The sequence below is a fragment of the Aedes albopictus genome, chromosome 3 (genome assembly GCF_035046485.1).
Source record: "Aedes albopictus strain Foshan chromosome 3, AalbF5, whole genome shotgun sequence".
NCBI lineage: Eukaryota > Metazoa > Arthropoda > Insecta > Diptera > Culicidae > Aedes > Aedes albopictus.
The window spans coordinates 152,649,735-152,673,250 of record NC_085138.1 but is presented as its reverse complement, the minus strand read 5'-3'; the positions used below and the strand labels follow the sequence as shown (position 1 = coordinate 152,673,250).

The 23,516-nt window shown below is 40.9% G+C and overlaps 1 protein-coding gene across 3 annotated transcripts in view; it reads left to right on the top strand.

The window, feature by feature from the left end:
- The window catches only part of LOC109431918 (zinc finger protein rotund), a 518,068-nt gene that overhangs the window by 254,092 nt on the left and 240,460 nt on the right, over positions 1-23,516 (top strand). The window contains exon 1 of one of the 3 annotated variants that reach the window (XM_062860805.1): positions 14,704-16,360. The exons of the other annotated variants lie outside the window; for them this stretch is intronic. Coding sequence (XP_062716789.1) covers positions 15,827-16,360 — 534 coding nt within the window. The 5' untranslated portion in view covers positions 14,704-15,826. Of the gene's footprint in view, positions 1-14,703; positions 16,361-23,516 lie in introns of those variants that run through there. 3 annotated transcript variants of the gene reach the window in all.

The following is a 23,516-nucleotide window of genomic DNA, read 5'->3' as shown; positions in this document are numbered from 1 at the left end:
ATATTAGGACTCTCAGTGTCAGCTATACCATCAAATACGGCGATACAGAAAGATCTATATACAGGGTGATTGGTTCCGGACTTTACAAAATTTTAGGGCAGCTAGGTCTTCAAAAGTTATGAAAAAATGCCCAAGGAACATAGGGTCGGAAATCACTGCTAAGTGAGTTATTCACATTTTAATTTTTTTTAATTACTTCATTTTTGAAACCCAATATCTCAGGAGTTAAAGGTCGTACATTAAGCATTAATGCTCGAAACGAAAGCTAATGAACTTATCTTTCTTAGCTTCTTTGACGGAGATTTGGTAAAAACTACTTAAATAGTTCAAATTTCAAAAAGTTTGCAAAAATTGTCTAAAAAATCAGTCATTTTTAGGGCATTTTTGAAATTTTTTAAATGAATAAATAACTTCTGTTAAAAAAGTTCTTCTACAAAACATGCACAAGCTTGTTCTCTAAAAATGTTTCTTTGACAGCAAAACTCTATCTCTTTTAGATTAGCCAAAAAATGATTTTAAAAATAACACTCCAAATTGCATAAGCTTCACGCCAAAACAATGGTCATCACCCTATCAGTTCGCTCTTTCGTGTGTTGTTGCTCCACAGCATGAGGACGACGGCAGCTGCTGGTGCTGTCATTGCGAACAGAAAACGAGTTCGCTCTTTGACGCGTCGCATCTCCGCCTGTGTGGAAGCATTTGAGGCGGAGTTTGGTACTTATAAGTCGTGTGAGCATACTAAGTGCGACGTGCACTAAACTTATTTTTCGACGGAGCGAAAGCACCGATGAAAGTTTATTTACAAGAGCATACATTTAAATCCCTCGCACTCGTAGCTCTGCTGCGGTGCTGTTCAGAGGGGGGTCTATGCGTGTGGCAATTTAGAAGATTTTTTTCTTTGACGATGTGGATGCACTTCCTTATTCTATCTGACATGGCACCCCCACTGGGACAGAGCCTGTTTCTCAGCTTTTAAAGAGAACGTTGGGGATTTTTAGGAGATATTGGGGAGGATAACGGAAACTTAGGAATCATTGGGATCTTCGAGGAAAATGATGCCTCTGGGAAACCTAAGCAGTAAGTTGGACATTTTAGGAGAAGTTGGGGATTTTTAAGGAACGTTGGGGATTTTTTAAGGAACGTTGAGGATTTTTAGGAGATATTGGGGACAATAAAGGAAACTTGGGAATCATTGGGTTCTTCGAGGAAAATGATGCCTCTGGGAAATCTAAGCAGTAAGTTGGACATTTTAGGAGAAGTTGGGGATTTTTAAGGAACGCTGGGGATTTTTTAAGGAACGTTGGGGATTTTTAGGAGATATTGGGGAGGATAACGGAAACTTAGGAATCATTGGGTTCTTCGAGGAAAATGATGCCTCTGGGAAATCTAAGCAGTAAGTTGGACATTTTAGGAGAAGTTGGGGATTTTTAAGGAACGTTGGGGATTTTTTAAGGAACGTTGAGGATTTTTAGGAGATATTGGGGACAATAAAGGAAACTTGGGAATCATTGGGTTCTTCGAGGAAAATGATGCCTCTGGGAAATCTAAGCAGTAAGTTGGACATTTTAGGAGAAGTTGGGGATTTTTAAGGAACGCTGGGGATTTTTTAAGGAACGTTGGGGATTTTTAGGAGATATTGGGGAGGATAACGGAAACTTAGGAATCATTGGGTTCTTCGAGGAAAATGATGCCTCTGGGAAATCTAAGCAGTAAGTTGGACATTTTAGGAGAAGTTGGGGATTTTTAAGGAACGTTGGGGATTTTAAGGAGATATTGGGGACAATAAAGGAAACTTGGGAATCATTGGGTTCTTCGAGGAAAATGATGCCTCTGAGCGATCTAAGGCGCTGTCCATAAACTACGTAGACTCATTTTGTTCCATCTCAGACCCCTCCTCCCCCTCCGTAGACTTTTGTTCATACAAAATTTTCGAAATTTGTATGGAGCGTAGACTTTGGCCAGACCCCCCCGTCCCCCCCTAAGAGTCTACGTAGTTTATGGACAGGCCCTAAGCAGTAAGTTGGACATTTTCGGAGAAGTTGGGGATTTTTAAGGAACGTTGGGGATTTTTTAAGGAACGTTGGGGATTTTATGGAGATATTGGGGACAATAAAGGAAACTTAGGAATCATTGGGTTCTTCGAGGAAAATGATGCCTCTGAGAAATCTAAGCAGTAAGTTGGACATTTTAGGAGAAGTTGGGGATTTTTAAGGAACGCTGGGGATTTTTTAGGGAACGTTGGGGATTTTAAGGAGATATTGGGGACAATAAAGGAAACTAGGGAATCATTGGGTTCTTCGAGGAAAATGATGCCTCAGGGAAATCTAAGCAGTAAGTTGGACATTTTAGGAGAAGTTGGGGATTTTTAAGGAACGTTGGGGATTTTAAGGAGATATTGGGGACAATAAAGGAAACTTAGGAATCATTGGGTTCTTCGAGGAAAATGATGCCTCAGGGAAATCTAAGCAGTAAGTTGGACATTTTAGGAGAAGTTGGGGATTTTTAAGGAACGTTGGGGATTTTAAGGAGATATTGGGGACAATAAAGGAAACTTGGGAATCATTGGGTTCTTCGAGGAAAATGATGCCTCTGGGAAATCTAAGCAGTAAGTTGGACATTTTAGGAGAAGTTGGGGACTTTTAAGGAACGTTGGGGATTTTTTAAGGAACGTTGGGGATTTTTGTGAGATATTGGGGAGGATAACGGAAACTTAGGAATCATTGGGTTCTTCGAGGAAAATGATGCCTCTGGGAAATCTAAGCAGTAAGTTGGACATTTTAGGAGAAGTTGGGGATTTTTAAGGAACGCTGGGGTTTTTTTAAGGAACGTTGGGGATTTTAAGGAGATATTGGGGACAATAAAGGAAACTTAGGAATCATTGGGTTCTTCGAGGAAAATGATGCCTCTGGGAAATCTAAGCAGTAAGTTGGACATTTTAGGAGAAGTTGGGGATTTTTAAGGAACGTTGAGGATTTTAAGGAGATATTGGGGACAATAAAGGAAACTTGGGAATCATTGGGTTCTTCGAGGAAAATGATGCCTCTGGGAAATCTAAGCAGTAAGTTGGACATTTTAGGAGAAGTTGGGGACTTTTAAGGAACGTTGGGGATTTTTTAAGGAACGTTGGGGATTTTTGTGAGATATTGGGGAGGATAACGGAAACTTAGGAATCATTGGGTTCTTCGAGGAAAATGATGCCTCTGGGAAATCTAAGCAGTAAGTTGGACATTTTAGGAGAAGTTGGGGATTTTTAAGGAACGCTGGGGTTTTTTTAAGGAACGTTGGGGATTTTAAGGAGATATTGGGGACAATAAAGGAAACTTAGGAATCATTGGGTTCTTCGAGGAAAATGATGCCTCTGGGAAATCTAAGCAGTAAGTTGGACATTTTAGGAGAAGTTGGGGATTTTTAAGGAACGTTGGGGATTTTAAGGAGATATTGGGGACAATAAAGGAAACTTGGGAATCATTGGGTTCTTCGAGGAAAATGATGCCTCTGAGCGATCTAAGGCGCTGTCCATAAACTACGTAGACTCATTTTGTTCCATCTCAGACCCCTCCTCCCCCTCCTTAGACTTTTGTTCATACAAAATTTTCGAAATTTGTATGGAGCGTAGACTTTGGCCAGACCCCCCCGTCCCCCCCTAAGAGTCTACGTAGTTTATGGACAGGCCCTAAGCAGTAAGTTGGACATTTTAGGAGAAGTTGGGGATTTTTAAGGAGCACTGGGGATTTTTTAAGGAACGTTGGGGATTTTAAGGAGATATTGGGGACAATAAAGGAAACTTAGGAATCATTGGGTTCTTCGAGGAAAATAATGCCTCTGGGAAATCTAAGCAGTAAGTTGGACATTTTAGGAGAAGTTGGGAATTTTTAAGGAACGTTGGAGATTTTAAGGAGATATTGGGGACAATAAAGTAAACTTGGGAATCATTGGGTTCTTCGAGGAAAATGATGCCTCTGAGCGATCTAAGCAGTAAGCTGGACATTTTAGGAGAAGTTGGGAATTTTTAAGGAACGTTGGGGATTTTAAGGAGATATTGGGGACAATAAAGGAAACTTAGGAATCATTGGGTTCTTCGAGGAAAATAATGCCTCTGGGAAATCTAAGCAGTAAGTTGGACATTTTAGGAGAAGTTGGGAATTTTTAAGGAACGTTGGAGATTTTAAGGAGATATTGGGGACAATAAAGTAAACTTGGGAATCATTGGGTTCTTCGAGGAAAATGATGCCTCTGAGCGATCTAAGCAGTAAGCTGGACATTTTAGGAGAAGTTGGGGATTTTTAAGGAACGTTGGGGATTTTAAGGAGATATTGGGGACAATAAAGGAAACTTTTTTAAGGAGATATTGGGGACAATAAAGGAAACTTGGGAATCATTGGGTTCTTCGAGGAAAATGATGCCTCTGGGAAATCTAAGCAGTAAGTTGGACATTTTAGGAGAAGTTGGGGATTTTTAAGGAACGCTGGGGATTTTTTAAGGAACGTTGGGGATTTTTAGGAGATATTGGGGAGGATAACGGAAACTTAGGAATCATTGGGTTCTTCGAGGAAAATGATGCCTCTGGGAAATCTAAGCAGTAAGTTGGACATTTTAGGAGAAGTTGGGGATTTTTAAGGAACGTTGGGGATTTTAAGGAGATATTGAGGAGGATAAAGGAAACTTAGGAATCATTAGGTTCTTCGAGGAAAATGATGCCCCTGGGAAATCTAAGCAATAAGTTGGACATTTTAGAAGAAGTTGGGGATTTTTAAGGAACGTTGGGGATTTTCAGGAGATATTGGGGAGGATAAAGGAAACTTGGAAATCATTAGGTTTTTCGAGGAAAATGATGCCTCTGGGAAATCTAAGCAGTATGTTGGACATTTTAGGAAACGTTGGGGATTTTAAGGAGATATTGGGGACAATAAAGGAAACTTTGGAATCATTGGGTTCTTCGAGGAAAATGATGCCTCTGGGAAATCTTAGCAATAAGTTGGACATTTTAGAAGAAGTTGGGGATTATTAAGGAACGTTGGGGATTTTTTAAGGAACGTTGGGGATTTTTAGGAGATATTGGGGAGGATAAGGGAAACTTAGGAATCATTAGGTTCTTCGAGGAAAATGATGCCTCTGGGAAATCTAAGCAGCAAGTTGGACATTTTAGGAGAAGTTGCGGATTTTTAAGGAACGTTGGGGATTTTTAGGAGATATTGGGGAGGATAAAGGAAACTTGGAAATCATTAGGTTTCTCGAGGAAAATGATGCCTCTGGGAAATCTAAGCAGTATGTTGGACATTTTAGGAAACGTTGGGGATTTTAAGGAGATATTGGGGAGGATAAAGGAAACTTTGGAATCATTGGGTTCTTCGAGGAAAATGATGCCTCTGGGAAATCTAAGCAGCAAGTTGGACATTTTAGGAGAAGTTGCGGATTTTTAAGGAACGTTGGGGATTTTAAGGAGATATTGAGGAGGATAAAGGAAACTTAGGAATCATTAGGATCTTCGAGGAAAATGATGCCTCTGGGAAATCTAAGCAATAATTTGGACATTTTAGAAGAAGTTGGGGATTTTTAAGGAACGTTGGGGATTTTTAGGAGATATTGGGGAGGATAAAGGAAACTTGGAAATCATTAGGTTCTTCGAGGAAAATGATGCCTCTGGGAAATCTAAGCAGCAAGTTGGACATTTTAGGAGAGGTTGGGGATTTTTAAGGAACGTTGGGGATTTTTGGAGATATTGGGGACAATAAAGGAAACTTGGTAATCGTTAGGTTTTTCGAGGAAAATGATGCCTCTGGGAAATCTAAGCAGTAAGTTGGACATTTTAGGAGAAGTTGGTGATTTTTAAGGAACGTTGGGGATTTTTTAAGGAACGTTGAGGATTTTAAGGAGATATTGGGGACAATAAAGGAAACTTAGGAATCATTGGGTTCTTCGAGAAAAATGATGCCTCTGGGAAATCTAAGCAGTAAGTTGGACATTTTAGGAGAAGTTGGGGATTTTTTAAGGAACGTTGGGGATTTTTAGGAGATATTGGGGACAATAAAGGAAACTTGAGAATCATTAGGTTCTTTGAGGAAAATGATGCCTCTGGGAAATCTAAGCAGTAAGTTGGATATTTTAGGAAAAGTTGGGGATTTTTAAGGAACGTTGGGGATTTTTAAGGAACATTGGGGATTTTAAGGAGATACTGGGAAGGATAAAGGAAACTTCGGAATCATTAGGTTCTTCGAAGAAAATGATGCCTCTGGGAAATCGTAGCAGCAAGTTGGACATTTTAGGAGAAGTTGGGGATTTTTAAGGAACGTTGGGGATTTTCAGGAGATATTGGGGAGGATAAAGGAAACTTAGGAATAATTAGGTTCTTTGAGAATAATGATGCCTCTGGGAAATCTGATTTTTAAGGAACGATGGGGATTTTTTAAGGAACGTTGGGGATTTTCAGGAGATATTGGGGAGGATAAAGGAAACTTAGGAATAATTAGGTTCTTTGAGAATAATGATGCCTCTGGGAAATCTGATTTTTAAGGAACGATGGGGATTTTTTAAGGAACGTTGGGGATTTTTAGGAGATATTGGGGACAATAAAGGAAACTTGAGAATCATTAGGTTCTTCGAGGAAAATGATGCCTCTGGGAAATCGAAGCAGCAAGTTGGACATTTTAGGAGAAGTTGGGGAATTTTAAGGAACGTTGGGGATTTTAAGGAGATATTGGGGAGGATAAAGGAATTTTAGGAATCATTAGGATTTTCGGGGAAAATGATATCTCCTGGAAATCTAAGCAGCAAGTTGGACATTTTAGGAGAGCTTGGGGATTTTAAAGAACGTTGGAGATTTTTTAGGAACGTTGGGAATTTGTAGGAGATATCGGGGAGGATAAAGAAAACTTAGGAATCACAAGGTTCTTCGAGGAAAATGATGCCTCTGGGAAATCTAAGCAGTAAGTTTGACATTTAAAGACTTCTCCTTAAATCCACAGCTTCTCCTAAAATGTTCATTTTGCTGCTTAGATTTCCCAGAGGCATCATTTTCCTCGAAGAAAATAATGGTTCCTAAGTTTTCTTTACTCTCCCCAATATCTCCTTTAAACACCCAACGTTTCCTAAAAATCCCCAATTTCTCCTGAATTGTCTAATTTACTTCTTAGATATCCCAGAGGCATAATTTTTCTCGAAGACCCTAATGATTCCTAAGTTTTCTTTATCCTCCCCAATATCTCCTTAAAACTACCAACGTTTTCTAAATATCCTCAACTTCTCCTAAAATGTCCAACTTACTTCTTAGATTTCCCTGAGGCATAATTTTCCTCAATGAACCTAATGATTTCTAAGTTTCCTTTATCCTCCCCAATATCTCCTGAAAATCCCCAACGTTCCTTAAAAATCCCCAACTTCTCCTAAAATGTCCAACTTACTGCTTAGATTTCCCAGAGGCATCATTTTCCTCGAAGAACCCAATGATTCCCAAGTTTCCTTTATTGTCCCCAATATCTCCTTAAAATCCCCAACGTTCCTTAAAAATCCCCAACTTCTCCTAAAATGTCCAACTTACTGCTTAGATTTCCCAGAGGCATCATTTTCCTCGAAGAACCCAATGATTCCCAAGTTTCCTTTATTGTCCCCAATATCTCCTTAAAATCCCCAACGTTCCTTAAAAATCCCCAACTTCTCCTAAAATGTCCAACTTACTGCTTAGATTTCTCAGAGGCATCATTTTCCTCGAAGAACCCAATGATTCCTAAGTTTCCTTTATTGTCCCCAATATCTCCATAAAATCCCCAACGTTCCTTAAAAAATCCCCAACGTTCCTTAAAAATCCCCAACTTCTCCTAAAATGTCCAACTTACTGCTTAGATTTCTCAGAGGCATCATTTTCCTCGAAGAACCCAATGATTCCTAAGTTTCCTTTATTGTCCCCAATATCTCCATAAAATCCCCAACGTTCCTTAAAAAATCCCCAACGTTCCTTAAAAATCCCCAACTTCTCCTAAAATGTCCAACTTACTGCTTAGATTTCTCAGAGGCATCATTTTCCTCGAAGAACCCAATGATTCCCAAGTTTCCTTTATTGTCCCCAATATCTCCTTAAAATCCCCAACGTTCCTTAAAAATCCCCAACTTCTCCTAAAATGTCCAACTTACTGCTTAGATTTCCCTGAGGCATCATTTTCGTCAAAGAACCCAATGATTCCTAAGTTTCCTTTATTGTCCCCAATATCTCCTTAAAATCCCCAACGTTCCTTACAAATCCCCAACTTCTCCTAAAATGTCCAACTTACTGCTTAGATTTCCCAGAGGCATCATTTTCCTCGAAGAACCCAATGATTAATAAGTTTCCTTTATTGTCCCCAATATCTCCTTAAAATCCCCAACGTTCCTTAAAAGTCCCCAACTTCTCCTAAAATGTCCAACTTACTGCTTAGATTTCCCAGAGGCATCATTTTCCTCGAAGAACCCAATGATTCCCAAGTTTCCTTTATTTTGCCCCAATATCTCCTTAAAATCCCCAACGTTCCTTAAAAATCCCCAACTTCTCCTAAAATGTCCAACTTACTGCTTAGATTTCCCTGAGGCATCATTTTCCTCGAAGAACCCAATGATTCCTAAGTTTCCTTTATTGTCCCCAATATCTCCTTAAAATCCCCAACGTTCCTTAAAAAATCCCCAACGTTCCTTAAAAATCCCCAACTTCTCCTAAAATGTCCAACTTACTGCTTAGATTTCTCAGAGGCATCATTTTCCTCGAAGAACCCAATGATTCCTAAGTTTCCTTTATTGTCCCCAATATCTCCTTAAAATCCCCAACGTTCCTTAAAAATCCCCAACTTCTCCTAAAATGTCCAACTTACTGCTTAGATTTCCCTGAGGCATCATTTTCCTCAAAGAACCCAATGATTCCTAAGTTTCCTTTATTGTCCCCAATATCTCCTTAAAATCCCCAACGTTCCTTAAAAATCCCCAACTTCTCCTAAAATGTCCAACTTACTGCTTAGATTTCCCAGAGGCATCATTTTCCTCGAAGAACCCAATGATTAATAAGTTTCCTTTATTGTCCCCAATATCTCCTTAAAATCCCCAACGTTCCTTAAAAAATCCCCAACGTTCCTTAAAAGTCCCCAACTTCTCCTAAAATGTCCAACTTACTGCTTAGATTTCCCAGAGGCATCATTTTCCTCGAAGAACCCAATGATTCCCAAGTTTCCTTTATTTTGCCCCAATATCTCCTTAAAATCCCCAACGTTCCTTAAAAATCCCCAACTTCTCCTAAAATGTCCAACTTACTGCTTAGATTTCCCTGAGGCATCATTTTCCTCGAAGAACCCAATGATTCCCAAGTTTCCTTTATTGTCCCCAATATCTCCTTAAAATCCCCAACGTTCCTTAAAAAATCCCCAACGTTCCTTAAAAATCCCCAACTTCTCCTAAAATGTCCAACTTACTGCTTAGATTTCTCAGAGGCATCATTTTCCTCGAAGAACCCAATGATTCCTTTGTTTTCTTTATTGTCCCCAATATCGCCATAAAATCCCCAACGTTCCTTAAAAAATCCCCAACGTTCCTTAAAAATCCCCAACTTCTCCTAAAATGTCCAACTTACTGCTTAGATTTCTCAGAGGCATCATTTTCCTCGAAGAACCCAATGATTCCTAAGTTTCCTTTATTGTCCCCAATATCTCCTTAAAATCCTCAACGTTCCTTAAAAATCCCCAACTTCTCCTAAAATGTCCAACTTACTGCTTAGATTTCCCTGAGGCATCATTTTCCTCGAAGAACCCAATGATTCCTAAGTTTCCTTTATTGTCCCCAATATCTCCTTAAAATCCCCAACGTTCCTTAAAAATCCCCAACTTCTCCTAAAATGTCCAACTTACTGCTTAGATTTCCCAGAGGCATCATTTTCCTCGAAGAACCCAATGATTCCCAAGTTTCCTTTATTTTGCCCCAATATCTCCTTAAAATCCCCAACGTTCCTTAAAAATCCCCAACTTCTCCTAAAATGTCCAACTTACTGCTTAGATTTCCCTGAGGCATCATTTTCCTCGAAGAACCCAATGATTCCTAAGTTTCCTTTATTGTCCCCAATATCTCCATAAAATCCCCAACGTTCCTTAAAAAATCCCCAACGTTCCTTAAAAATCCCCAACTTCTCCGAAAATGTCCAACTTACTGCTTAGGGCCTGTCCATAAACTACGTAGACTCTTAGGGGGGGACGGGGGGGTCTGGCCAAAGTCTACGCTCCATACAAATTTCGAAAATTTTGTATGAACAAAAGTCTACGGAGGGGGAGGAGGGGTCTGAGATGGAACAAAATGAGTCTACGTAGTTTATGGACAGCGCCTTAGATCGCTCAGAGGCATCATTTTCCTCGAAGAACCCAATGATTCCCAAGTTTCCTTTATTGTCCCCAATATCTCCTTAAAATCCCCAACGTTCCTTAAAAATCCCCAACTTCTCCTAAAATGTCCAACTTACTGCTTAGATTTCCCAGAGGCATCATTTTCCTCGAAGAACCCAATGATTCCTAAGTTTCCGTTATCCTCCCCAATATCTCCTAAAAATCCCCAACGTTCCTTAAAAAATCCCCAGCGTTCCTTAAAAATCCCCAACTTCTCCTAAAATGTCCAACTTACTGCTTAGATTTCCCAGAGGCATCATTTTCCTCGAAGAACCCAATGATTCCCAAGTTTCCTTTATTGTCCCCAATATCTCCTAAAAATCCTCAACGTTCCTTAAAAAATCCCCAACGTTCCTTAAAAATCCCCAACTTCTCCTAAAATGTCCAACTTACTGCTTAGGTTTCCCAGAGGCATCATTTTCCTCGAAGATCCCAATGATTCCTAAGTTTCCGTTATCCTCCCCAATATCTCCTAAAAATCCCCAACGTTCTCTTTAAAAGCTGAGAAACAGGCTCTGTCCCAGTGGGGGTGCCATGTCAGATAGAATAAGGAAGTGCATCCACATCGTCAAAGAAAAAAATCTTCTAAATTGCCACACGCATAGACCCCCCTCTGAACAGCACCGCAGCAGAGCTACGAGTGCGAGGGATTTAAATGTATGCTCTTGTAAATAAACTTTCATCGGTGCTTTCGCTCCGTCGAAAAATAAGTTTAGTGCACGTCGCACTTAGTATGCTCACACGACTTATAAGTACCAAACTCCGCCTCAAATGCTTCCACACAGGCGGAGATGCGACGCGTCAAAGAGCGAACTCGTTTTCTGTTCGCAATGACAGCACCAGCAGCTGCCGTCGTCCTCATGCTGTGGAGCAACAACACACGAAAGAGCGAACTGATAGGGTGATGACCATTGTTTTGGCGTGAAGCTTATGCAATTTGGAGTGTTATTTTTAAAATCATTTTTTGGCTAATCTAAAAGAGATAGAGTTTTGCTGTCAAAGAAACATTTTTAGAGAACAAGCTTGTGCATGTTTTGTAGAAGAACTTTTTTAACAGAAGTTATTTATTCATTTAAAAAATTTCAAAAATGCCCTAAAAATGACTGATTTTTTAGATAATTTTTGCAAACTTTTTGAAATTTGAACTATTTAAGTAGTTTTTACCAAATCTCCGTCAAAGAAGCTAAGAAAGATAAGTTCATTAGCTTTCGTTTCGAGCATTAATGCTTAATGTACGACCTTTAACTCCTGAGATATTGGGTTTTAAAAATGAAGTAATTAAAAAAAATTAAAATGTGAATAACTCACTTAGCAGTGATTTCCGACCCTATGTTCCTTGGGCATTTTTTCATAACTTTTGAAGACCTAGCTGCCCTAAAATTTTGTAAAGTCCGGAACCAATCACCCTGTAGATACATATTTTTGATAAAATAATCTGGCATCGCTTATCACCAGTGCCTCAGTTTCTTTTGGAGCTTCTTGTAGCATTTCTACACTTATAGATTTTAGGTGAATTTTGAAAAGGACGTAGACTGCTTGTGCACATTCATTACTTGTACTATTAGTTGTAATCTAATAATATCTGGCAAAACTTTGTGCTCAGGCGGAGGATACGCGATGCATTTTGCAATGAATTTATGGTTTGACAGGCTGAATTGGCGTGGTGGTTTGAAGCCCATCAACCAAGCCGTTTCCATTTCGGCGACATTAGGCAAAGGGTTTCCCTTATCTGTAGAGCCTTTGAGCCACTGCTTCCATAGGCAAAGGGTTTACGCAGCCGATGTATTGTTCATATATGGTTCTTCTTCTTCTTCTTTATGGCTCTACGTCTCTAATGGGACTTGGCCTACCTTGATTCATCGTAGTGTTCTTTGAGCGCTTCCTCACTAACGGGTGGCCACTAAATAACGGGAATGCAGCTGATTAAAAACAATAGAAGCGTCCATAGAGTAAACATTTTTTAGACAAAACCATCGTCTATCTATCCACAAAGTCAGCGTATTTTTTATTTTGTGTCAACTTATTCTGTTCTGCAGAAAACGACATTGAAACAGGAAGCACTACCAAAACGCCTTGGACGGCTCTACTGATTGCTCAAAACAACCGTAAAAAAAGTTAATAGTAAACCATTATAAAACTAGAACCCGCCCGGTTTTGAATGAATTCCACATTTCGGCATCCCAAGAAACAGATCCTGAAGGAAATAGAGGAAAACTAGCAAAACCAATAAGCATGATATCATTTCACATAATAAAATCTTCTTTTGTGACATGGGCTGGATAAATCAATAGAATGCCTTGTTAAATAACAAATATTTACATCAAATCACATTTACACATTGAACAACATGTAAATGGTTCGTTATAAAAAATAGCACAAAAAAAGTTCAACAATGAACCGCAGTGCACAAATTATATCGACACGTTTTGGTGATACAGAAAAATAACATTTTTTGGAAATTTCTATAAATGTCATTTACGGGAAAAGGCTACAACCAAAGCAAAAAAAAAACAAGTCAGTATCCCCATTTTTTCTTATTACTGTTTGAGTGTGTAGATGCTAAAGGTAGCTGAGAAACCATTTATTTTGACCAACGATTTCACAGACGCAGAAAATGCGTGAAAGTAAACTCTGAAAAGTCGTACAAAGCCTAGTACAAAGCAGTTGCTCCAACATCACTGCAAAAAAATACTGTACAAATTACTACGTTCAACTTTCTTAAATTTTATATTTTCCATGGACGTACATTGTTAAACCTTTATGATAGTTAAATTCAGATTGCCATTTTTAAAGATCATATATTTTTTAGAGCACATTCAAAGCATTCCCGTTATTTAGTGACCACCCGTTAAAACGCAAAAAAGTACGTTTTCTCATACTAACTTCCATACAAATTTCAATCGCAACGCGGAGTACGGGGACGCAACCAATCGCTTCCAAATTATACACAGTTGTTTTGGACGCTAATATAGATTGAAAAAGCTTTGTTCCGGGTTGATACGATCAAGTTTAAAGTTTCTCTATACAACGTTGACCCACTCTAATGTTCATATATGGGCTTCATATCATGCCCAATTTTCAACTTCTAAATAAAAACAATTTCACACTTGTTTGCACCCTAGCAAATACGATCAAATATTTCATTTTATTACCAACTTTAAATATCTACTCCTTTGCTCTTTGAGTAGACAATGGCCGAGAAAGCGATAAATATTTCAAATGCAAAAGATTGTAAATTTCAACCTAATATGCTAATTAAGCTGTCCAAAAATAAAAGACAATGTTCGAAAAAGATGCTCAACCCTTCAATGGAAGATATGCATATTTCAAGCATTTTTGTAGAACATTTCGATTTTCTAAAAATATATCCATTTTCTAGAAAATTCTCAAAAAAAATCATTTTTCGTAATATTTTTTTAGCTTCTACATTTTTCAATATTTCTGTATTTTGTTACGCACTTCTAGGCAGTCTTGAAGGGTATTACATTTTGAAAAATTGTGCTAATAGTGATGGCAGAACCGTTTTTGCGCTGATAAAAGGACATTTTTTAAGAATTCACAAAAAAAGTTCTTCATTAATCTACTGTCTTTTTACCAGCACAAAAATGGTTCTGCCGTCAATATCAACACAATATTTCAAAAACCCTTCAAGAATTACTAGGATTGTCTAGAAAAATACAAAATTATTGAAAAAAATGGAAGTTGAAAAAATATTACGAAAAAAAATATTTTTAGAATTTAAAAAAAGGATCATTTTTTAGACAATTGAAAGGCTCTACAAAAATGCTTCAAATATACATATCTTTTATTTAAGGGTTGAGCAAGGCTTTTCGAGCATCGATTTTTTAGACAGCCTAATGTTTATGGGAGTATAACTTAATGTATGTTATTGATGCAGCGTTGTTATTATTTTTTGTGAGACTTTCAACTAGAAGATCATTGAAACTATATAATTGACTTATAAATCCCCTACATATTTAAATATAAGTTTCTTACCATCCAAAATTTTCAATTTCTCTGAGTTTCCTAAGTTAACTGTTTAAAGTGGAATGAAAATAACAGGTAATTCCTGGATTTCCCGTTGATTTGGCTACTTCATTATGATCAAAGTTTTCAAGAATTCAAACAAATGGTTTCTATTTCTGTAGAATCCTGCAAATTGTTAAACATAAATTCTTGAGGGACTCGTTCAAACGGTTTCTTTTCGATGTTCAACTTTGAAATTGCACTCACTCAAATCCCTGCAATTGATGTTTCCACTGTAGATGGGGTAGGAAAATATAAAAAAACGAATCCAGTATGGGAAAAAAGCGAACCGAGGATCACCGCCAAAAGGAAGCTAGCGAGTGCTCACTAGAATAAGAAACGGGACGAGTAGAAAAAAAAATATATGTGTGTATGTATAAAACTTATATTTTTCCCATTGCATTTTTCTCGTTTTGTTTGAGAGCTCACTATTTTGGACGGGCGTCACGGTGCGGCGGCGGTTCCTGTGGGGCCCGGTGTGGTTACCGGGAAAAAGGAAGCAACTATAGAAATAAAAAAAGACCCGTCGACGACGGCGAACCAGAAGTTGTATTATGAGCGCCAAGACGTTTGGCGAAGTATAAGGATTGGCGAGCTAGCGAGCGAGTATGCACTACGGAGCGAGTCGAGCAAGTCGCGCGCCGCGGACAGGACGCGATTCCGTGTGTGTTCCGGATTACCCAGGGCCACCATGTTCCGCCGTCGCAGCAGCAGCAGAAACCGCTGTGCTGCTAATTAATAGGGGCTCCCGAACGAGATAGCCCACCCGAAGCTGCCTTAATAATGAGATGCTAAAGATATAGGAAGCGGTTTTTTGTTCCTCAACCGTGAAGTGTGTAGAATCGCAGAGAATGCAAAAGTAGCTCCAAAGAATTCGCTTCCCGCAACGAAAGTTCCTCAATCTAGGCCAAGAAATGTTTGTAGAATAAGTGCAGCCAACGAAGAAAAAAAAGTTCCTAAAAGAAGAGAGAAAATAAGTTAGACAAGTGAAAGTTTACCGTTCCTCAGTTCCCACAGTTGTATTTAAGAAATTTATTCAAGCCACCAAGTTTTGTGATAACACGGAAAAGGAGCAGCACAAAAAAGTTGCATGCCCCTGAATTGCGTCTATTTGCACAGCAAAGTGGTCTCCTACCGCACCGCCACCTGAGAAATCAAAAGAAGAAAGTGAAAATCTAATTACTCCTCTCGATGCATGAGCGAGCGCACTCGGCGGGAAAGGATAACACCAAGTGATGGGCAGAGCGGGAGGGCTCAGGGAATGTTTGCCCAACAAGTGAAAGTTTGCTGAGAAGTTAGTCGGAAAACTTTATTCCACAGCCAGCGTTCGGAGTGATATCTGGAACATCTGTTCCGGAGAACAAGTTTTATCTACCTTCTTTTGGATAACGGCGCAAACGGGACCACACCACACGAAATTGATGACGTCGAACATTCGGATCAAGGAGGATCTCTACCTGAAACCGACCTCGACAGCAGCGGAGGACGACAGGATGGGTGCCGAGTCCCACTTTGAGTCCCACCACCAGAAACCCTCCTTTCTCTTCCCGGCTCAGTTCTACAAGAACCTCTTCGCAGCGTCGGCTTCACTGCTTCAAAAGCCGCCGCCAGCCGTCAGTTGTTCGTCACCCACCGCCACCGACGACGAGAAGGCGGAAGATCTCTCCACGCCGGGTCCCCCTCCATCCTCATCCTACCCACCGGCCGTCTCAGTTCACCCATCGGTGGCACACTTTCCACGCAACTTGTTCTTCCCGCCGTCCTCTCCAGGATCCACCCATGGCACCGGGGAGTGCGAGAAACTTTCCCACAATCCACAACACTCCCACCCTAGCCACCACCATCATCCCGTCCCGACCTCAACCCCTTCCTCTTCGGTGGTGTGCCGTCCGGCAGCAGACTCGACGGAAGCTCCGGATCCGGATGATGTGAAGGACGTCGTTGCTCCCGCAGAGGTTAGAGGCTACTGTTTGCATGGGATTTATTTGGGGGGGCTTAGTTGGGAAATTGGATACTCATTTAGGGGTTAATAAGATAATCGTGCTTTGAACGATGGGTTCGTTCGTTGATGGGATTCATTGATTAGAGTAATGTGTGGCACGTAGTTTGTCAAGACTGATAATTATTTAAAACCTTTTCCCTGTGAGGTGAAAATAAATTATTAAATAAATTCATGAATCGAAACACTTCAAAGAGTTGAATCATCTTTATTTTTATCTATAGATAACGGTGAAACGGTAACTTCTTCATGTCCAGTAAATCTTCTGAATGTTCTATGGACATCATCAGATCAGCTGGGGTCTTCCAAACTATTATGATGTTTAAAATTTAGCATCTACACTCTACAGCAACTGTAGTTACTATTTTGCAGTGTTTTGGCTATATAGAGTTATGTTGCCTAATCTATATACTTACTGGAGCTCACAGAATATAATCAGAGACTATGGCATAGCTTCTGGATACATATTCAGAATCGTACGCATTTAATCTACAGCCAACATAATATATTTTTACTGTTTTGAGTTATACAACATTACCAACTGCCGAGGCCCGTGACGTAGTGGACTCAAGTTAACTTCATAAGTGGATGGCCATGGGTTCGATCCCAGCCCCGGCACTAGCAATTTTTCGTCAGCTGCTCTTCCCCCCGCGAGCGGTTGACACCTGACTCTCTTCCAAGCATATGCGTCCCGGAAACTTGGATATCGATTAACGGCAACTCATAATGGACCGCCAATCGGGCTGGAAAAGGAACAAAAGCCACACATCAACATTCTCGTGCTCATCATCCTACCATGGACAGGGTAGAAGAGTTACAGCAGCTTAAAGGCAACCAGTTCAATATAGTAGTAGGATTAGAATAGAACACTTTTAGGCGCTGTTCAAAGTGTAAGTGCAGCTGCCAATTGGAATCACTCACGCAGTGCCCTAGTGGACAAAAGAGCTGTAAATTGGGTTATGTGAATGAAGAATTAAAAAAAAAAACATTACCAACCGTAATGACTGTGTTCAATTTGTTTATTAAGCATTAATTACAATTAAAATAAAAAATCCTTCACCACAATACTCGGTTCGTGGCCTCGGCCGCGCCCCAGATTTGCCAGATCGTTCTGCACCAGGTCAGTCCACCTTGCGCGCTGCCCTCCAGGTCTTCTTTTTTATTCTTCAACAACTTAAACCTAACTTACAGCTCCCTTTTCCACTAGGGCACTGCGTGAGCGATTCCAATTGGCGGCTGCATTTACACTTTGTACAGCGTCTAAATGTATTCTATTCTAATTCGAACTGGTAGTCTTTGCGCTGCTGTTACTTTTCTACCTTGTCCATGGTAGAATGATGAGCACGAAGTTGCTGTGTGGCTTTTGTTCCTTTTCCAGTCCGATTGGGGTCAGTTATGAGCAAGGATGCCATATATGCAGATTAATCTGTATTATACAGATTTTTGAGCATCCGTACAGATTTCATTTAATATGAAATACAGATTTTTGAGCTAGAGGTGTTATTTTTTTTTTGTATGGGATACAGATTTTTCACCCAAATTTTGTATGGGATACAGATTTTTGAAAATTGCGATACAGATTTTTCAAAAAATCATCTGGCATCCCTGGTTATGAGTTGCCGTTAGCTGATATCCATGTTTCCGGGTCCGTTGGATCATATGCTCAGATAAAGGTCAGGTTTCAGCCGCTCTTGGGGGGAAGAGCAACTGACGAAAAATTGCAAGTGCCGGGGCTGGGATCGAACCCATGACCATCCACTTATGAACGTGTAGCCACTACGCTACGGGCCCTGGCAACCCCAGGTCTTCTTGTACCGTCCAGATCTCTTGCAAGCACCAGCTTTGCGGTGTTGATGTCCGGCAATCTCACAACATGGCCTTCTTCTTTCCAGATGCCAGGCTCGTCGTACAGTACAGCGAGCTCGTGGTTCATTCTTCGTTACCATACACCGTGCTCCTGCATACCGTCAAAGATGGTCCTAAGCACCCCACGTTCGAACGCATTGATTGTTTGCATGTCCTTCTCGAGTCCAGGTCTCGTACTCTCGCTTGAGAAAATACTGTCATAGCTATATTTTTATAAGAACTGGGCTCCAGAACACTTAGGATGACCCAGAGAACTCAAATATTTCTAAGAATGTTTTGTGACTTTCAACTATTCAATGAACATGGTTGATTATGTAGGGTTTAGCGTTGGGCAATTTTGAATCGATTTTCGCAACATCGATGTTTTTGTCCCGATTAATCGATTTTTTGAATCGATGTCCCACGAAATCGACAGAATCGATTTTTTACATTCGATTTTTTATTTCGATTCAAAATAATTAAATTTATTTTCTTTATTTCAGAATGATTCTGAGTGGATTCCGAACATATTTTTTATTTTGAGACTGTTTCTTAGTAATGTGGAAATCTTAGGAACCCTCTCAGGATTGTGGGACAATCTATGGGGTTTGTAATGGGATGTCTTTCAATACTGCAGGAGAATTTCTCTCAGGATTCTGGAAGAATCCGTCAGCGAGTTCTGGAACTATCCATCTAAGCATTCTGGGAGAATCCCGACGAAAAACTTCTCTCGGGATTCTGAAGGAAATCCATCACAGGATTCCGGGAGAATCCATCTCCGGAATGCCTCAGGATTCTAGAAGAATTCCTCTAAAGATTCTGGGAGAATCCATGTCAGAAAACAGGAGTAATCTCTTCCAGAATTCTAGGGAAACCCTTATATAATTCAAAGAGAATAGGGAATACCTATCAGAATTCTAAGGAATCTCTGGATTCTAGGGGAATTCATTTCAGGATTTTGAAGTATTCCCTATCAGGGCTCCTTACTAAGGGTGAAATCCCTGTCAGAATTTTGAAGAAATTTTTGGATGATCTGGACTGATTCCTCTAAGGATTTAGGAAGACCCTCACTTAGGATCCCACTCAGAATTCTGAGGAAATCTTTCTCAGCATTCTCAGGAACTCCTCTCAGACTTCTTGAGAATCATACTCAGCCTTCTCAGAATTGTGGCGAAATTCCTCTCAAAATGCTGGGGGAATATTTCTTAGGACTCTGGGAGAATCCCAAACAGGATCACTAGAATCCTTCTGAGGATTCTGCGTAAATTTTGGGGGAATATCACTTAGTATTCTGCGGGTACTCTTCCCCAGATTCTCTGAAAATTAGGCTTTCTGGGGTAATCCCGGTAAGGATTCTAGGGAAATTTCTTTCAAGATTCTGGGGAACTTGTCTCATGTTTCTGGAGAAATCCTTGGGATTGTGGGGCTATATTTTTCAAGATTCTATGGATTTTTCTTTCAGAATTATTATTTATTGAAGAATCTCTCATGAGATTTTGGGCAGAATTCTCTACAGAAATTTGAATTTTGGAGAATCCCTCACATAGATTTTGTGATTCCTCTAACGGTTCTGAAGAAATCCTTCTCAGCATTCTACGAAAATCCCAGTAGAATTCTGTTTTCTGTGTTCTGGAACAGTTGCTCCCAGAAATCCCTTTCAGGATTCCTGGAGAATCCCTCTTAGTCATCAGAGAAAATCCGATTATGGGAAAATTTTCTTGAGATTCTGTTGTAAGTTTTGTTTAAAGTATTCTAGAGGAATCACTCTCAGAGTTCTGGGACAGTACCATTCAGAAGTTTAGGAGAGTCCTGTCAAAGATTCTAGGGGAATGTCTCTCAGGAATCTGCGGTAATTTTCTGTTTTATGTGAGAATACCCCCCAGAATTCCAGAGAATCCTCCTCAGGATGCTGGAGGAGTCCTTTATAGAAGATTTCGTAATCCCTTGCATGGAAAATCCTTAGCATCCTTAGCTTTCGAAATAATCTGTTACGGTGTGTTAGACCGAACCTTCTTGCGCGGTAATACGGATGGCAACACGGGAAACTTTTAACAATAGGGCAGAAGATGGACAAACACAGATAGGGCAAATGTTTGTTATGATTACGGGATGGATTGGACATGTCAACGATTAGCAATACGAACCGATAAAGTGAATTGTAAAAGTTCAGTTTGGATTATTTAGTAAACGCCTTAGTATCGTGTTGAAGTTAATAATTAATTATATTGAATTTGTAAGTACTGGTGAATTACTTAAAACTAAGATCTTAAAACTAATTTTCAAATATTATCAGTGATTCAGCGATACTGTGGTACTTTAGCTAGAAGCCTAACGGCTGATGTCTCTCGGATTTAGGCTGTAATTGAGGTTAAACGGGGCGTGAGTAGACAGATTTATCAATGATAGTTGGACATTACATAATTGATCATTATTACAGTCATTGCGTACTCAACATACGAGCTGGTGATTTTTGTGTAGACTCAGGAGAACAGGGTGACGAATGTAAGTCTACTGTGTTATATGATGAATTTAGGCTAATCAAATATATATAGCTTTTAGCATATCTCCACCAAAGACCCGGTGTGTGAGGCTCAGAAGACCCCGAAACTCCCCCTACAAAATCTAAAAGATTCTGGTCGATCAGACGAGCTACGATCCCAATGAGTACCCGCAGCCAGAAGGATGGAACCGACGTCGTCGCACACTGCCAGGCGTGTAGCAATCCGGACACCGACAGGATGGTGAGCTGCTGCCACTGTAGGTCGTGGTGGCATTTCGAATGCGTCGGAGTGACCGGCAGTATCGCGGAGCAAGGTAGAACCTTCACTTGCCCTGGATGCCAGCAACCATCGCTAACTATCCCGTCAGACTTTGAAAAGTCTAAAGTTGGTAAGTCCGTGAGCAAAGCCGGTAGTTTCGTCTCCGGAAGAACGAGGTCCAGCGTTAGGGCTAGAAGAGCTCAGTTAGAACTAGAGAAGCTAGAGGCGCAGAAGGCTCTCGCCTTAAAACGATTAGAATTAGAGAATAAGAAGTTGCAGCTGGAGGCAGAGGTCCTTGAGGAATCTTTCCGGTTGCGCGAAGAGATAGAGAGAGAGGGCGGAAGCGATACCGGGAGCGTGTATTCGCAGCAGAGTTCACGTAGTAAGGTAGAAGAGTGGCAGAAGCAGCAGGAAGAGATTATGAGTTCGACGATCGCGGCATCTGCGGAAATACCCTCGGAGGTCGGTCTTCAGAAGGAAACCACGGCGACAATCGGAACAGGTGCTAGCCAGGGCGGCGAAAAGCAGCCGGGAAAGAACATTCTCGATAGGGCCTTGCAAGGCATTTCCTTAGAAGATAGTATTAGCGAGGGTACGTTAGGAGGCATGATTGGTCGAACATCGGAAATCATAAGGCAGTCAGGCACCAGTAGGGTAGGACTTCCCCCTGTAAGCGTCAGCTCTAGAGTACCAGGCGTGAGCGCCAACAACCAAGTCTCGCTCGGGTACATACATCCGCACTCCACTCTTGGCTCATGGAATGAGTCCAATATTCCGCAGTCAATAGCTCCCTCGTTAATTCCCAGTCAATCGCAAATCGCCGGGTTTGCGAGGCATTTGCCAGCAAGCAATTCGCGAATCGTTTCCTCGGTAGTGAATATGGCAAGTGGTACGAGAATTGGTGATTCCTGCAGTGCGCGACCAGTTGCAACAAGCGAATCGGTTGGTGATTATCCGGTGAACACACGAGATGAACAACCGTTGCTGAGACGCAGAGATCAACCGATGCGGAATCCGGAGCTGCACACATCACTCAACCCAGAAAGGCAGTCGGTAGAGAGTCCGAGGGAGAATCTTGCTCAGAACGCTGATCAGCATGGTTGGGGACCGAGCCCGCAGCAGATTGCAGCACGGCAAGTTATTGCAAAAGAGTTACCGACGTTTAGCGGAAACCCAGAAGATTGGCCACTGTTCATCAGCTCGTTTACTAACACCACCCAGGCGTGTGGGTATTCAGATGCGGAGAACTTGGCCAGACTGCAGCGGAGTTTGAAGGGAAATGCACTTGACGCAGTGCGTAGTCGATTGCTTCTTCCTGCAGCAGTTCCACACGTTATAGCTACCCTTGAGACGTTGTACGGTAGACCAGAGCTGCTAATCCATACGTTGTTGCAGAAGGTTCGTGGGGCTCCAGCGCCGAAACAGGATCGGCTCGAGACTTTGATCGGGTATGGAATGGCGGTACAAAACCTCAACGATCACCTGGAAGCAGGCGGACATCAGGCTCACCTAAACAATCCGATGTTGTTGTTCGAGTTGGTGGATAAACTACCCGCTAATATGAAGCTGGACTGGTCGTTGTATAAGCAACGTTGCGTGGATGTGAACATCCGAGCATTCTCGCAGTACATGGCAACGCTGGTGCGAGCGGCAACAGACGTTACGTTGCACTACGACCCAAAGCATCAACCAGAACAGCAGCAGCGAGGAGCGAGAGGCGGCAAGGATAAGACTTTCTGTGGTGCGCACTCTACGGAAGCAGCTTTGAAGACGCCGGCGAAGGAGGAGTGTATACCCGGACGAAAAGAAGAGCAATCGAGTCCAGCCTGTTTGGTTTGCAAGGATCCAGAACATCGGGTGAAGAATTGTTCTGTGTTCGCCAAGAAGCCCTTGGAAGAACGCTGGAAGCTAACCGGGCAGTTGGGTCTATGTCGGATCTGCTTAGTGTAGAAATAGGGAGTTGGGCATTATTAAATTTAAATGCATGTTAGTTTCAAAAGCGCACAACAATTTCCATCGGTGTATTCATTGAGAGGCTGTATGCACACCGAAATTCTACTCAATGATGCGATTGACGAAAAGCGAGCCGTTCGAAATCCTACTCTGAGCTAGAGCGCTGGTTGTCGTGTGAAAAAGAAGGGGATCGGACAATAAACTAAGGGAAGAAAGAGAAAGATGATTGGGATGAATGACTCGGTTGGTCGAATATGATTTCAGTTTGGAGAATGTTGTGGTGAAGTATAGATGGTGGATCTAAGCGAACAGAATAAAAAAAAAATTGAATTTGAAAATGAAACAGTGATTTTTCGTTATTTTAATTAAGAAATCCTACAATGGCGTATGGCGGTAGGTTAAAACATGTGAGTAAATTGACTATTAGGTTGTGATGATTTAGTTTGGACGAGTTTTAGTGGAAAGAAACGGAATTGTGATTGGCCTGCTCATGGCGTGACATGTTAAAGGTGCTTCCGGATACAGCAATGGGGTAAGAAAGCGACGACGGTGGTA